The sequence below is a fragment of the Vipera ursinii genome (genome assembly GCF_947247035.1).
Source record: "Vipera ursinii genome assembly, chromosome: 2".
NCBI lineage: Eukaryota > Metazoa > Chordata > Lepidosauria > Squamata > Viperidae > Vipera > Vipera ursinii.
Genome location: NC_139513.1, coordinates 28757216 through 28773059, shown reverse-complemented (window position 1 = coordinate 28773059; position 15844 = coordinate 28757216). Strand labels below are relative to the sequence as shown.

General features: G+C 40.2%; 1 protein-coding gene across 4 annotated transcripts; it reads left to right on the top strand.

Moving 5' to 3' along the window:
• The first annotated feature begins 266 nt into the window (after nucleotides 1–266).
• LOC310636292 (uncharacterized protein) lies at nucleotides 267–14348 on the top strand. Of its 4 annotated transcripts, none has more exons than XM_083355998.1 (4): nucleotides 267–464; nucleotides 2246–2837; nucleotides 3440–3569; nucleotides 12913–14348. In XM_083355998.1, exons 2-4 carry the CDS (start codon nucleotides 2421–2423, stop codon nucleotides 14313–14315), a joined length of 1950 nt encoding a protein of 649 aa, XP_083212124.1. In that variant the 5' UTR covers nucleotides 267–464; nucleotides 2246–2420; the 3' UTR covers nucleotides 14316–14348. The 4 variants fall into 4 exon arrangements, with proteins under 4 accessions (XP_083212124.1, XP_083212125.1, XP_083212126.1 ...); XM_083355999.1 differs by lacking the exon at nucleotides 12913–14348 and adding an exon at nucleotides 3788–5761; XM_083356000.1 differs by lacking the exon at nucleotides 267–464 and adding an exon at nucleotides 3112–3203 and having other exon boundaries at nucleotides 2607–2837; nucleotides 3331–3569.
• Nucleotides 14349–15844: the final 1496 nt, after the last annotated feature.

Here is a 15844-nt window from a genome sequence, read left to right as displayed (position 1 = left end):
ACCTCGGAAGGATGGAAGGCTGAGTCAACCTTGAGCCTGGTGGGATGCGAACCTGCACTAATTGCAGGCAGCTGGTGTTACTTAAGGAGGCATTAGCCCACTGCTCCACCAAGGCTCTAAGAAGCGATTGGATAAAGAAGGATTATTGACCAGGGAGGAAACAACAGCCTCCTTCCTCTTGGGCCCTAATGGAAAATGCACCGTTTCACCTTTTACATGAGGACCTTCCTTGCACACCAGAATCCACCACGTGACTCCCTAAAAAAAAAGAGAACACGAAACCTTGAGATTCACCATTCGGCCACTGGAGGGCGAACGCCAGAGGTAAGAGAATGGGAAGGAAGTGACATTACTAGGTACTGGCCGTGTAGGACGCAGCACTCTGTCTTCTTCTTGCCCTTTTAGCTTCGCAGGAGGTTTAAGTGCGTGCAGAAAGAACTTGAAGAGATCCAGAGGTGGGCGGGGTAAGTGGCAAGTGTGTGTGGGGTTCTTCGCATGCAGGGGGTGGGGCAGAGAAGGAAGGGACCGATGCCAGGTCCCCACGCAGGTTCAATCTTCTGAGTCCTGGGAGAGCCCGGATCCCATGTTCCCCTGCCGCCCATCTGCACGCAGGCGGCAGGAAGAGGGAAACGGGGCTCAGGACCAGCCACGTTGCCCCAGGGACAAATCCCCAGAAAGGAGGAAGCGTCCTGGGGGGATCCTTCCCGCCCCGCATCCTGGAGAAAGCCCCGAAGTCATAGATGGGGAGAGCTTGGATGGCAAATCTCATGCAGGAAATAAGCAAATAGCTGCAAGGGAGGAACTGCAGAAGGTTGTGCCAGATTCTCCTTATGTGCTGGACGACGGTAAAACGGGGTTGGATCCTCAGCAGTTCAATTTGTCTTAGGCGGTTAAGTGAACCAGGACATCGCCACCCCTTGCGTTCTGTGTGAATTCAGCCCCTGCAGCTGCGTAACCTGTTTGTGTTTAGGGTATGTTTTGGGAACTCACCTGTGTGTAATTATGTGATTTAGCTTTTTAAAAGGAAATCCTGAAGAAAGGGAAGTAGAATTTCCAAAGCAGGTCATTTTAGGCTTTTCATTTTTTAAAAAAACAAACACCTGAACTTTCATTGTTTGTTAACCTGTTAGAGTTTGGAAAGTTGTGTAAACCCTGCTTGTAGGTAAATGCAAATCTAGGATATATATGTGTGTGTGTGTGTGTGTGTGTGTGTGTGTGTTTAAGTATTTGTCAAGGTTTTTTGAATGGACCTTGCTAATTAACTCTTTCATTCCTGTTTTGGCCCGGCTCAGGGCTTATCCACAGGAACTAGTCAACTTATGACAGCTCATTATTTGTGCAAATTATTCAAATTGCTAATAAAGAATTTGGGAGGCTAAGATGATCATTTCGAACTATTTATGTTCTCATCAGTTAGTCATACCCTTTATCTGAGATTCGAACCCGGGCTGATTATATATATCAGGCAGTGTTTTAACCTCCTGAGCCACGGGTTCCTTCTCTCTTATATTAGCTGGAAGGCAAGGCAAATGTATGTTTAAGTATTTGTCAAGGTTTTTTGAATGGACCTTGCTAATTAACTCTTTCATTCCTGTTTTGGCCCGGCTCAGGGCTTATCCACAGGAACTAGTCAACTTATGACAGCTCATTATTTGTGCAAATTATTCAAATTGCTAATAAAGAATTTGGGAGGCTAAGATGATCATTTCGAACTATTTATGTTCTCATCAGTTAGTCATACCCTTTATCTGAGATTCGAACCCGGGCTGATTATATATATCAGGCAGTGTTTTAACCTCCTGAGCCACGGGTTCCTTCTCTCTTATATTAGCTGGAAGGCAAGGCAAATGTATGTTTAAGTATTTGTCAAGGTTTTTTGAATGGACCTTGCTAATTAACTCTTTCATTCCTGTTTTGGCCCGGCTCAAATATATATATATATATAATTTTATTTTAATTCCATTTATATCCCGCCCTTCTCCGAAGATTCAGGGCAGCTTACAAGCTTAGCAGTAGCCTTCATTCTATGTATATGCCTGCTTATTAGGGCTTTCATACACCCCCCCAAGCGGCATTATTACAAAGTCAGCTTAATTGCCCCCAACAATATATATATATATATATTTATATATATATATATATATATATATATATATATATATATATATATATATATATATATATAAAGCAAGCCCGACTCTATGAGAAGAAGAAATTGAAATTGATCCAAAATGCATTTTTTCAGTGTTTCAAGTGTTCCATTTGTACACCCTCTTCTGGAGGCAAAAAAATTGGACAAAGATGGTTGAAAGACTTGCCTGACCTGTTGCTACCAGAATGGTACTATGAATAGAAAGGTGGTTGGAGATCCACAAGATTCCCTGGACCCATTAGGAGTTGCGATACAAGACTGAGAAAGTATGAAAAGCCAATGTTTAGCAAGTGAGGAAATTGGAAAAGGCCCTTCTGGTGTTCGGTTTGGGAGCTGTGGAGAGATCTGTGCAAGAACTGGGCAGAAGATCCTGGAGGAGAAAACCATCCTTTCAGAAACTGAGCCCTCACACTTCAGGAACTTCCAATACAAAGAGGATGAAGGTCCCCGAGGCCTTTGCAGCCGACTCTATTACTTTTGTAGTAGATGGTTGAGACCAGAAAAGCACACAAAAGCTCAGATGATGGACCTGGTTGTTCTGGAGCAGTTCCTGGCGTTTCTGCCCTTGAAGATGGAGAGCTGGGTGCGGGAGTGTGGAGTAGAGACCAGCTCCCAGGCCGTGGCCCTGGTGGAAGGCTTCCTCCTGAGCCAGGCAGAGGAGCAGAAGGAGAGGACTGGCTGGCAGGTGAGAGATTTTCATTTCGGAACTCTGAAGTGGTTAGATCTGATCAACAGTGTGTTTGAATTCTTAACCCTTGCCTACCAGAGTCTTTGGCATTTATTATATGTGGAGATACTCTGATAATTCTTATAGGACTTTGTTTTGTTATTTGTGATAGTTGTTTCTTTCCTGCTTTCCAACCTCACTGATGGATTTCTGGGGCTTTGAGGTTCTTGATGTGTATTGTCCATTCATTCTTCTTCTTGTTTCCTGTCTATTTTTTCATGATGGAGATCAGAGATCCTGGGAGGAGGCATCCATCAAATTCACCTCCAGAAATGTTTTTCAGGAGGATCTCTCAGGATGATCCAAATCAAGACATGACCAGAGGTAATATAAGGCTCTCCCATTCTCCAGAGTGATCTCAACTATCTCATCTTCTGTACATCTTCTCTTCTACAGAATACCACCTCCTAGATTACTAATTATGCAGTTTAAAATTCTCTCTCCCTCACAGGAAAGAATAGAAGGAAATTGGCACGGCTTTGTTTTGGAAATTTATAAACAATAGGACTGTTTTTTTACAATTTCTCCTGGGCCTTTTGTGTACTTTTTTCCTCTGTCAGGAGGGCCTTGTCTCCTTCGAGGAGGTGGCTGTGTATTTCTCCGAGGAGGAATGGTCTCTGCTGGATCCTCACCAAAAAGTGCTGCATTGGGAAGTCATGCTGGAAAATTACAGCCACGTGGCCTCTCTTGGTAAGGGTTTCCTATTCTCCAGTCAATTCAGGAAGACATTTTGTAGTTATCGGCTGTTCATGCATATAGAAATTGTTATTTATGCCATGCCGTTGTAAGCATGTAAAGGTTTAATATATTGGAATCTGGCAAATATCAGAAATCAATTATTATGACTTCCAATTGTTTGATCTTTTTCTTTAACCTTGCTATCATATTTATTTTCTTTCCCCTTGAAGGTGATAATGGGCAGGACGATAAAGAGTCTAAGGAATCATTCCAGGTGTTCAGAAATGGATATGCAATGAAGAAGAATGTAATTCAAATGAAATTCCAAAGGCAGGAGAGAAATCAGTCAAATAATTGGAATAAGGAAAGCTCATCTTCCATTGATGCTCACATGAAGGAGTTTCTGGACCAACAAGGAAAAATCCAGAAAAGATATATGTGGAAAGGTATAAGACTATCCAAAGGCACACTAGATATACATGGACACTATCCAACCCAAGCAAAAGGACAAAGTTATATACATAAAGACAATGGGAAAAAATCCACACTTTCTCAAGAAAATAGGTCTCTTACATCACATAAAAGTCTTCACATGGGAGAGAAGCCAAATAAATCCCTCGAGCATGGAAAGAGCTTCTGTGAAAACAAGACTCTTACTGTTGATCAAAGGAACCACACAGAGGAAAAGCCATTTCAATGCATGGAATGTGGAAAGGGCTTCAATAAACCAAGTAGTCTTACTTCCCATAACAGGATCCACACTGGGGAGAAGCCATTTAAATGCATGGAGTGTGGAAAGACTTTTAGTTGCAGCAGTAATCTTAGTTCCCATAAAAGGATCCACACAGGGGAGAAGCCATTTAAATGCGTGGAGTGTGGAAAGGGCTTCAGTGTACTCAGTAATCTTACATCCCACAAAAGGGTCCACACAGGGGAGAAGCCATTTAAATGTGTGGAATGTGGAAAGGGCTTCAGTGTACTCAGTAATCTTACATCCCACAAAAGGGTCCACACAGGGGAGAAGCCCTATAAATGCACAGTGTGTGGAAAGGGCTTCAGCCAACACAGTAATCTTACTTCCCATAAAAGGATCCACACAGGGGAAAAGCCATATAAATGCATGGAGTGTGGAAAGGGCTTCAGCCAACCCTGTAATCTTACTTCCCATAAAAGGATCCACAAAGGGGAGAAGCCATATAAATGCATGGAGTGTGGAAAGGGCTTCAGCCGACACAGTCATCTTACATTCCATAAAAGGGTCCACACCAGGGAGAAACCATACAAATGCATGGAGTGTGGAAAGGGCTTCCTCATAAACAGTAAACTTACTACTCATAAAATGATCCACACAGGGGAGAAGCCATACAAATGCATGTAGTGTGGAAAGGGCTTCAAGAAACTTAGTGGTCTTACTTCCTATGGAAGGATCCACACAGGAGAGAAGCTACATAAATGCACAGTGTGTGGAAAGTCTTTTAGTAGGAGCCATCACCTTACTTGCCATGAAAGGATCCACACAAGGGAGAAGCCAATATAAATGTATGGATTTTGGAGAGAGTTTTAGGAGGAGCAATGACCTAATTTCCCATACGGAGATACACTTTGGTGGGAACGTATATAAATTCTAGAAAGTTAAATTTCTGTGCTTCTAGGAATATTAACGCCATCTGTTTTCTTGGTTGAAGTTCATAATATTCCAAAATGTCTAAATTCATTCTTAAGTTATTTTTTATTTGCCTCTTAGGTAGAAATCCATTTTGATCTGTATGTATACTGTAAATTCAATCAAAAATTTCTTTAGTTTTTCTGCTATTGAAGCAAAAATTTTATAGTCCACATTTAATAAAGATATTGGTCTATAATTTATTTGCGTCAAGTCTGAGTCTTTAAGTATTAAAGTAATATTAGCTTCTGTCTATGTATTTGGTATTTTAGCCTCTAAAAGTATTTCATTGCATAGTTCTTTCTTTATAGGACTTAAAATATCTTGTAGAGATTAGTAAAAATCTGCAGGTAGTCCATCTGGGCCTGGAGTCTTATCATTTTTTTGTCTTGATAGCTTCTGTCAGCTCCATCATTGATATTTTTTCATTTAAAATATTTTATATATTCTCTTGAATTTTTGGTAAATCCGCTTTTTTAACATAGTGCTTTATTTTTTCTTGTGAAGTTTCCTCTGTATTATAAAGTATCCTGTAAAAGTCTTTGATTATTTTTTTAATTGTATCGTTTTGAAACTAAGTCTCTTTTTGATTTATCACTTTTTTCTCTTTCTTTTTTCAATTTATATGTTCGCAATCTCCCTGGTTTATTAGCATTTTCAAAATTCTGTTTGGCTCTTTTACTTTGTTGTGCCATTTTTTCAGCCTCTGCTAAATTTATTTTATGTTTTATTAGTTCCATTTGTTTTTTAAGTATTTTCTTTTGTGGGTCTGCTTGTAGTTCTGATTCTAATTTTTTAAGTTCTTCCTGTAGTTTTAACTGCAGTTTTTTTTCTTTATATTAAACCAATGGCAGACATGACCTTCTAATTCTAACACTTGAGGGTGGGGGTCACCAAAATGAAAAGATTATTTTGCCATATGTCCACCAATCCAGCTTCACTACCATTTACTTTAACTTTATCATACCATAAATAACCATGGCCTCCAAACCTTAATTTATGGCCTTCCAGCCTCTTGTTCTGGAGGTTCACCAACTCTTTTAGCCAAACCAAACAACATGCATCAAAATACAATTTCAAATATGGGAAACCCAAACCCCCTCTTTCCTTAGCATCTTGCAATAACTTATATCTAATGATTGGTTTCTTTCCTTGCAATATAAACTTGGAAATACCCCTCTGCTATTGTTTAAATGGAGTATCTGTTGCAAATATTGGTGTTGTCTGAAACAGAAAGAGCATCTTTGGTAAAACATTCATCTTAATTACAGAAATTCTACCCAGTAATGATAAATGTAATTTGTCCCATCTTTGTAGATCCTTTTTAATATCATTCCAAAGAGGTACATAATTATTATAAAACAATTTTGTCAACATACCCCCAAATATTGCACCTTTTTCTCAACCTTAAAACCAGACTTTTTAATCAATATATCACAATCCTGATATTGTTGTTATTGTTTTCTGTTTGTTTATTTTAAAACCTGCTAGAGCTCCAAACTCATTTAATTTCCTCATCAAATATTATATCTTATTTATTGGGGAATATAAGCAACTCATCAGCAAATGCCCTCAATTTATAAACTTTTTTCTTATACTTATACGCATTAATCTTTCATCTTGCCTAATATCTCTGTTCAAAACTTCCAGCTCCAAAATAAACAACAGAGGAGACAAGGGGCATCCTTATCTTGTACCTTTTTGAATTTCACATGAATTAGTTAATTCATTAATAAGAACCTTTGCTTGCTGTGTCATATAAATAGCTACATGCCTCTACATTTCAACTTGCCTTTAGAGTCAAGGTGTGGAGGTGTTATTTTCAAGTGGGTTAGATGGAGAAATGGAATTTCTACGATTCCACTGAAGACCTTGAGAGCCTGAAACATTTTCAAGGACACCATAACAGGTGTGGATTTGAAACAGACAGTTCCCAGAACAAAATGAACTGCGTATATAAACTACGCAAGACATTGGGGGTTTGGCTGGGAAAATTATTGCTTTAAGCCTATGAATTTGTGTAGGAACTTCAGAGTTAGTTTTGCTCCAACATTACCATGCAGTAAGGGAACGGTGCCGTCATTGTGTACAGGCTTCTTAAAAACCAATCCTTTTCCTCCACCTTAATTATCCTTTTAATTTTAGTCCTTGTAATTTAATGAGTTTACCTGCATGCAAAGCCAGTGAAGAAGAAAAGGCTCCATTGTTAATGAATCTTAATCTCATAAGAATACATCTACATGGAGGGAAGCATATACATATATCTACATGTATATTACATCTAAGTGTATATATATTAACAATTTAGATTTTTGCTTTCTGTGCGTGCTCCAATGTAATCTAAATTCTGCTGACCAAAGAAAAAGAAAAAAAGTTTCTGCTACTTTAAAAATGTTACTGCTATAGCTTGCAGTATATAGTAGCGTTCTTCCACCTCCCCTTTTTCTCCCCTTTGCTTCTCCCTTCTCTGCCTAGTTGCCTGCAGAGTAGCAAGTGAAAGTTTCTAGGCTAGTTGACAGCTATTGAACTATTGTGCATTCAGAAGTTTAAGATACAGGATTGCAAGAAACTTGATAGATAAGGAAATTCAAACAAAAGAAGAAATCTTTAGATGCGCAGAAACCTTGCAATGTTAAGGAAAAATGTGTTAGTTATAAAAGGAAGAACCTTTTTGATTAAGGTGCACCTTCTCTCCTCTGTCTCACATTGTGTGTTTGTGTGTGCGTGTGAGTGTGTGTGTGTATGTGTGTGTGACGAGTTTGGGACACACAGCTATTTCTTTGATCAAAGGAATAAAACTTGTGTTCTTTAGTAGCCTCGTCTTCAGAATCTTTTTGGATTTATTGAATTTCTGAGCTGAAAAACCTTACAATAAATAATATATGAAATCTTATCAAAGAGAGATCCAGCCTAGAACTAAGGAGATGTTTCCTGACAGAGCAATTCCTGGGTGTCCAGTTAACAAGTAAGCTGCCTTGGTCGCTCAACAGCGAGACATTGGTGAAGCAGGCACAACAGTGCCTGCATTTTTTGCATCGCATGAGAAAAGCACATCTTCCTTCCTCTGTCCTTACCACTTTCTACAGAGGGACGATCGAGAGCATCCTGTCATACAGCATCACAGTCTGGTTTAGAAGCATCACTGCTTCAGACAGGAAGGCAGTGCAGAGAGTGGTGAGGAGGGCTGAAAAGATTATTGGCAGTTCCCTACCTTCCATCCAGGACATAGCACAGAAGTGTTGCTTGAGCAGAGTCCGCAAGATTGTCTTGGACACTACACACCCTCTTCAAGACCTGTTTTCCTTGTTACTGCGGGGCGGAGGCTCTGTGGTATCGGAAGTACAACATCCAGATTCAGTCAGAGCTTTGTTCTATACAGTATTAACCTTGTGAACTCTGAAGCTTCCTCCTTCCGTTATGTATTCAAGATGGACAGTGAACTTATATGTAGGGGTGTAGATCTATACATATGTTGTATATAGTATGTTTTAAATGGGTGTTATGTATGTGTACACTTTGAGAGGGAGCAACAAAATTTCATTTTTAATGAGTGCCATTGAGCCCACAGGAAAAAATGACAATAAAGGTTATCTGATTGTAATTCTAACTAGAGGAACAGAAGTTGTGTGTGCTCCATCACTGCAGCTTTTCAGGAAGACATTGGACAGGCATTTGTTTGGGATAGTACAGGCTTTCCTCCTTGAGCAGGGGATTGAACGACACAACCTACAAGGACCCTTCCAACTATGTTACTCTGTGTTCTGCTTTTGAATCTCCTTGCGGAAGAAAACAGCATGCCATGAGATTCATCATTTGGCCATTGGTGGGCGAATGCCAGAGGTGATTTATCATAGGGCACGGATAGGCAACCTTGGCTCTTTTATGAATCGTGGACTGCAAATCCCAGAATTCCTGAGCCAGGCAGGAGTCATAAAAGAGCCAAGGTTGCCTACTCCTGTCATAGGGGAGTGGGAAGGAAGTGACATCATTAGAGGGCTTTTCGTCTAGGACACAGCACTCTGTCTCTCGGTCTTTGAGCTTCGCAGGATTTTTAAATGGGTGCAGAAAAGTCTTGAAGAGATCCAGAGCTGGGCGGGGTAAGCGGCAGTTTGGGGGGGTACTTCGCGTGCGGGGGGGCGCAAAGAGGGTGCTCGTGCTAGAGAAGGAAGGTCCCCATGTAGGTTCAGTCTTCTGAGTCCTGGGAGAGCCCTGATAACCATGTTCCCCTGCCGCCCTTCTCCACGCAGGCAACAGGCAGAAGGAAACAGGGCTCAGGACCGGCCACGTTGCCCCAGGGACAAATCCCCAGAGAGGAGGAAGCGTCCTGGGGGGATCCTTCCCGCCCCGCATCCTGGAGAAAGCCCCGAAGTCATAGATGGGGAAAGCTTGGAGGGCAAATCTCATGCAGGAAATAAGCAAATAGCTGCAAGGGAGGAACTGCAGAAGGTTGTGCCTGATTCTCCTTATGTGCTGGAGGACGCTAAAACGGGGTTGGATCCTCAGCAGTTCAATTGGTCTTAGGTGGTTAAGTGAACCAGCACATCACCATCCCCTGTGTTTAGTGTGAATTCAGCCCCTACAGTTGCGTAGCCTGTTTGTGTTTAGGGTATGTTTTGGGAACCTACCTGTGTGTAATTGTGTGATTTAGCTCTTAAAAAGGAAATCCTGAAGAAAGGGAAGTAGAATATCCAAAGCAGGTCATTTTAGGCTTTTCATTTTTTAAAAAAAAAAAAGCCCTGAACTTTCATTGTTTGTTAACCTGTTAGAGTTTGGAAAGTTGTGTAAACCCTGCTTGTAGGTAAATGCAAATCTAGGGGTTTTTATATATATATATATATAAACCAAGCCCTAATCTGTGAAAAAAATGAAATTGAAATTGATCCAAAATGCATTTTTTTCAGTGTTCCAAATCCTTGGTGGAAGTCAGTCCCAAGGTTTCTACAAACACACGTTCATGCACAGGGACTACCTTCTCAGTGCCACTGTAATCCTGTACTAGCTCAGAAAAATACTTCTTTCCATTTTCTAATTAATCTCAGATACAGAAATTGGAAGCCATTTGTACACCCTCTTCTGGAGGCAAAAAAATTGGACAAAGATGGTTGAAAGACTTGCCTGACCTGTTGCTACCAGAATGGTACTATGAATAGAAAGGTGGTTGGAGATCCACAAGATTCCCTGGACCCATTAGGAGTTGCGATACAGGACTGAGAAAGTATGAAAAGCCAATGTTTAGCAAGTGAGGAAATTGGAAAAGGCCCTTCTGGTGTTCGGTTTGGGAGCTGTGGAGAGATCTGGGCAAGAACTGGGCAGAAGATCCTGGAGGAGAAAACCATCCTTTCAGAAACTGAGCCCTCAAACTTCAGGAACTTCCAATACAAAGAGGATGAAGGTCCCCGAGGCCTTTGCAGCCGACTCTATTACTTTTGTAGTAGATGGTTGAGACCAGAAAAGCACACAAAAGCTCAGATGATGGACCTGGTTGTTCTGGAGCAGTTCCTGGCGTTTCTGCCCCTGCAGATAGAGACCTGGGTGCGGGAGTGTGGAGTAGAGAGCAGCTCCCAGGCGGTGGCCCTGGTGGAAGGCTTCCTCCTGAGCCAGGCGGAGGAGCAGAAGGAGAGGACTGGCTGGCAGGTGAGAGATTTTCATTTGGGAACTCTGAAGTGGTTAGATCTGATCAACAGTGTGTTTGAATTCTTAACCCTTGCCTACCAGAGTCTGTGGCATTTATCATATCTGGAGATACTCTGATAATTCTTACAGGACTTTGTTCTGTTATTTGTGATAGTTGTTTCTTTCCTGCTTTCCAACCTCACTGATGGATTTCTGGGGCTTTGAGGTTCTTGATGTGTATTGTCCATTCATTCTTCTTGTTTCCTGTCTATTTTTTCATGATGGAGATCAGAGATCCTGGGAAGAGGCATCCATCAAATTCACCTCCAGAAATGTTTTTCAGGAGGATCTCTCAGGATGATCCAAATCAAGACATGACCAGAGGTAATACAAGGCTCTGCCATTCCCCAGAGTGATCTCAACTATCTCATCTTCTGTACGTCTTCTCTTCTACAGAATACCACCTCCTACATTACTAATTACGGTATGCAGTTTAAAATTCTCTCTCCCTCACAGGAAAGAATAGAAGGAAATTGGCCCTTCCTGATGGCGGAGCTGAAACAGTGGTTGATACTCCAGTTCAAGTAAGAAGAGGAAATTTATTTATTAAGAGTTGTATTCTCCTTTTCCTTCAGAAATTCAAGCTGGTTTATACATAGTACTGCCTCCTTCCATTTTCCCCTGTTGTTTGTGTTGGCATATTTTTGTGTTCCTAAGCAAGACGAAAATTTCAAGTGAAATTTTTATTAGGAGAATCTTTTTTAAGACCAGTGTTTTAAATAAGTGCTAATTGTTGCCAATTATTATAATAATTTTAATTATCAAATAATCCTTCATGATGCCCATTTTTTTTTAATTCTTTGAGTTGGATTTGTGCAACGATGCTAAAAAATAACTATCCACACTGGCAAATTATCAGTCTTTTAAAAGCTTTGTTGACAATCAATGATAAGAAAACTAAGTGGATCAGATTAAATGATAAGCCTATTCAGTTAATAAAAAATTGCCAAAGTAAAACCTGTTCTGAAAGACACACAATCAAGGCACTTTTGGCTTGCAAATTAAATTCTAATACCTTGATTTGTGCCTGAATTTGGACGCCAAACAATTCAGCTTTGCTAGGGCTAAGAAATGTCCTTCTTGGGAAATTTCCTCCTCTTATCTTCCATTCAGCTGATGTCTCAGACTACAAGCAGCTTCCTTACAATTTGAGAAGCAGAAGCAAATTCCTGGCTGAGCATTCCCAGCACTTTCATGAAGGTGTGGAGGATAGACAGGATTGCTGCTTCTTGGTATACAATGAGCCTTTTACTAAATGCTGCAAAATAATCCACACCCACAGAGATTCCCACATTTCCATCTGTGAAAATAAGAAGGATTGGGAGTCATTGATATGTGGGGTTTCAAAGCCCCAACTGCCAGTTGATTCTCCAGAAGTCTTTTAATGGTGGACAGATAAATGGTAGGTCAATCGATCCAAAGGATATTTGGGTTATTTTCACTGAAAGGCTCCGATAGTCCTGGAGAATCAATACAATTGATAAAACCTACCCAAAACATTTCTTCAATGAAAAGGTTTTACTCTGTCCATTTTCTCACATAAATGCTGGAATACAAGCAAGCTCAGCCGTTTACCTTAGTGCACGGCTTTGTTTTCAAAATTTATAAACAATAGGACTGTTTTTTTACAATTTCTCCTGGGCCTTTTGTGTACTTTTTTCCCCTGTCAGGAGGGCCTTGTCTCCTTCGAGGATGTGGCTGTGTATTTCGCCGAGGAGGAATGGTCTCTGCTGGATCCTCACCAAAAAGTGCTGCATTGGGAAGTCATGCTGGAAAATTACAGCCACGTGGCCTCACTTGGTAAGGGTTTCCTATTCTCCAGTCAATTCAGGAAGACATTTTGTAGTTGTGGGCTGTTCATGCATATAGAAATTCTTATTTATGCCATGGCATTGTAAGCATGTAAAGGTTTAATATATTGGAATCTGGCAAATATCAGAAAGCAATTATTATTACTTCCAATTGTTTGATCTTTTTCTTTAACCGTGCTATCATATTTATTTTTCTTTCCTCTTGAAGGTGATAATGGGCAGGACGATAAAGAATCTAAGGAATCATTCCAGGTGTTCAGAAATGGAGATGCAATGAAGAGGAATGTAATTCAAATGAAATTCCAAAGGCAGGAGAGAAATCAGTCGCATAATTGGAATAAGGAAAGCTCCTCTTCCATTGATGCTCACATGCAGGAGTTTATTGACCAACGAGGAAAAATACAGAAAAGATATATGTGGAAAGGTATAAGACTATCCAAAGACACACTAGATATACATGGACAATATCCAACCCAAGCCAACGGACAAGGTTATATATGTAAAGGCAATAGAAAAAATTATAATTGGAGTTCCACACTTTCTCAAGAAAATAGGTCTCTTACATCACATAAAAGTCTTCACATGGGAGAGAAGCCAAATAAATCCCTCGAGCATGGAAAGAGCTTCTGTGAAAACAAGACTCTTACTGTTCATCAAAGGAGCCACACAGGGGAGAAGCCATTTAAATGCATGGAATGTGGAAAGGGCTTCAGTAAACCAAGTAGTCTTACTTCCCATAAAAGGATCCACACTGGGGAGAAGTCATTTAAATGCATGGAGTGTGGAAAGACCTTTAGACGCAGCAGTGATCTTACTTCCCATAAAAGGATCCACACAGGGGAGAAGCCATATAAATGCATGGAGTGTGGAAAGACCTTTAGATACAGCACTAATCTTACTTCCCATAAAAGGATCCACACTGGGGAGAAGCCATATAATTGCATGGAGTGTGGAAAAGGCTTCAGTGAACTCAGTCTTCTTAAATCACATAAAAGGATCCACACAGGGGAGAAGCCATTTAAATGCATGGAGTGTGGAAAGGGCTTCAGTGTACTCAGTAATCTTACATCCCACAAAAGGGTCCACACAGGGGAGAAGCCATTTAAATGCGTGGAGTGTGGAAAGGGCTTCAGTGTACTCAGTAATCTTACATCCCACAAAAGGGTCCACACAGGGGAAAAGCCATATAAATGCATGGAGTGTGGAAAGGGCTTCAGCCAACCCTGTAATCTTACTTCCCATAAAAGGATCCACACAGGGGAGAAGCCATATAAATGCATGGAGTGTGGAAAGGGCTTCAGCCGACACAGTCATCTTACATTCCATAAAAGGGTCCACACCAGGGAGAAACCATACAAATGCATGGAGTGTGGAAAGGGCTTCCTCATAAACAGTAAACTTACTACTCATAAAATGATCCACACAGGGGAGAAGCCATACAAATGCATGGAGTGTGGAAAGGGCTTCAAGAAACTTAGTGGTCTTACTTCCCATGGAAGGATCCACACAGGAGAGAAGCTACATAAATGCACAGTGTGTGGAAAGTCTTTTAGTAGGAGCCATCACCTTACTTGCCATGAAAGGATCCACACAAGGGAGAAGCCAATATAAATGTATGGATTTTGGAGAGAGTTTTAGGAGGAGCAATGAGTCTAAAAGTCTTTAGATTTGTGTCTATTTGAATAAAAAGTATATTGTAGTTTTTTTAAATTTTTCTCTCTCCATATATCCTGAATACAAATTTCTTCTGCCATTTTAAAAAACATTTTAGGGAGTATATTTTTCCCTTTTCCCCCTATTTTTGCTATAGTCCAGTGTTCCATCTGGCCTCCTCAGGGTGCCACCGATCAGAGAATGTCGATTGGTGGCCCCCAGGGGGAGGTCCTTCTCTGTGGGCGCCCCGGAGCTATGGAACTGGTTGCCGGTTGAGCTCCGGATGGCACCCGATCTCCGCTCCTTCCGTCGCGATCTGAAGACATTCTTATTTGAACAAGCCGGCCTGGCCTGATGGGGGATGGTTTGGGTTTTTTATTCTGATTTTATTATATGTATTTATTGTTTTTAACTGGGCACTTGTTTAATTCTTTTTTTAACTTTTGTATTTTTGTATTTTTATCTATCTGCTCTGTTCACCGCCCTGAGTCCTTCGGGAGAAGGGCGGTATATAAATAAAATTATTATTATTATTATTATTATATTATTATTGCATTAACATCTCCCATTAAACAGATATTTTGGTACTCCAGTTCTACTATTTTGTATGCAAGAACTCTTCTTGTTTTTTATTAGGTGCATATATTGCTACTATCAATATCTGTTTTTGGTTTATCATTATTTCCACCATCAATATTCTTCCCTCTTCATCTACGTAGATTTTTTAGGATTCATTATTTCTTTAATATATAGAGCTATTCCTCTTTTCTTTTGTTGAGCTAATGCGTAATGTAGTTTCCCAATTTTTGGTTGCTCCAACAGTTTGTAGTGTCGTTTCTTAATATGTGTTTCTTGGAGACAAATTATATCCGTTTTTAATCTTTGTAGTAAAAAAATGTCCTTTTTATAGGGGAGTTCAATCCATTTACATTTATTGTAAGAATCCCATTTTCCTTCTCCATCTCTTTCAATTATATATAGGTCTTTTGAACTTCTAGTTATTCTTATCTGTCTCTGTTCTGTTGGTCTTACCACTTCTTCTGTCTTTGTATTCTCAGTTTCTTCTTCTTCCCTTGGCTTGACGGCTCCTTCGTATTGTCATTTCTTTCTGTCTCTTTGTTTCTTTCTCTGGACGGGATTCTGAACTTTTCCCTTCCATGAAAGCTCTGTGATTGTCATAGAACTAACTCCATCGTCTTATGTGGTGTGTCTATAACCTGTATCTTTTCCCATTCCCAATTAATTAAAATCCCTTCTGGAATCAGCCATATGAAATTCACTCCTTTTTCAGTTATTTTTCTAGTCAGGAATTGATATTCTCTTCGTATCTCTCTTATTCTCCTTGGGATCTGTTTCAGGACTACGATTTCCTTTATATCACAACGGGCCATCTCTCACTTCTCAAAATCTTATCCCTTATGGATCTCTTGACAAATCTAACATGTACACCTCTAGGGACTTTATTTCTTCTCGCATAGTTTGAATTG

Bases quoted from the DNA above. Each gene is read 5' to 3' on its own strand.
- LOC310636292 (XM_083355998.1), top strand. From the start codon at position 2,421: ATGAAAAGCCAATGTTTAGCAAGTGAGGAAATTGGAAAAGGCCCTTCT. The intron at 2,838-3,439 runs GTGAGAGATTTT...TTCCTCTGTCAG, and splicing joins AGGAGAGGACTGGCTGGCAG to GAGGGCCTTGTCTCCTTCGA. The intron at 3,570-12,912 runs GTAAGGGTTTCC...TTCCTCTTGAAG, and splicing joins CAGCCACGTGGCCTCTCTTG to GTGATAATGGGCAGGACGAT.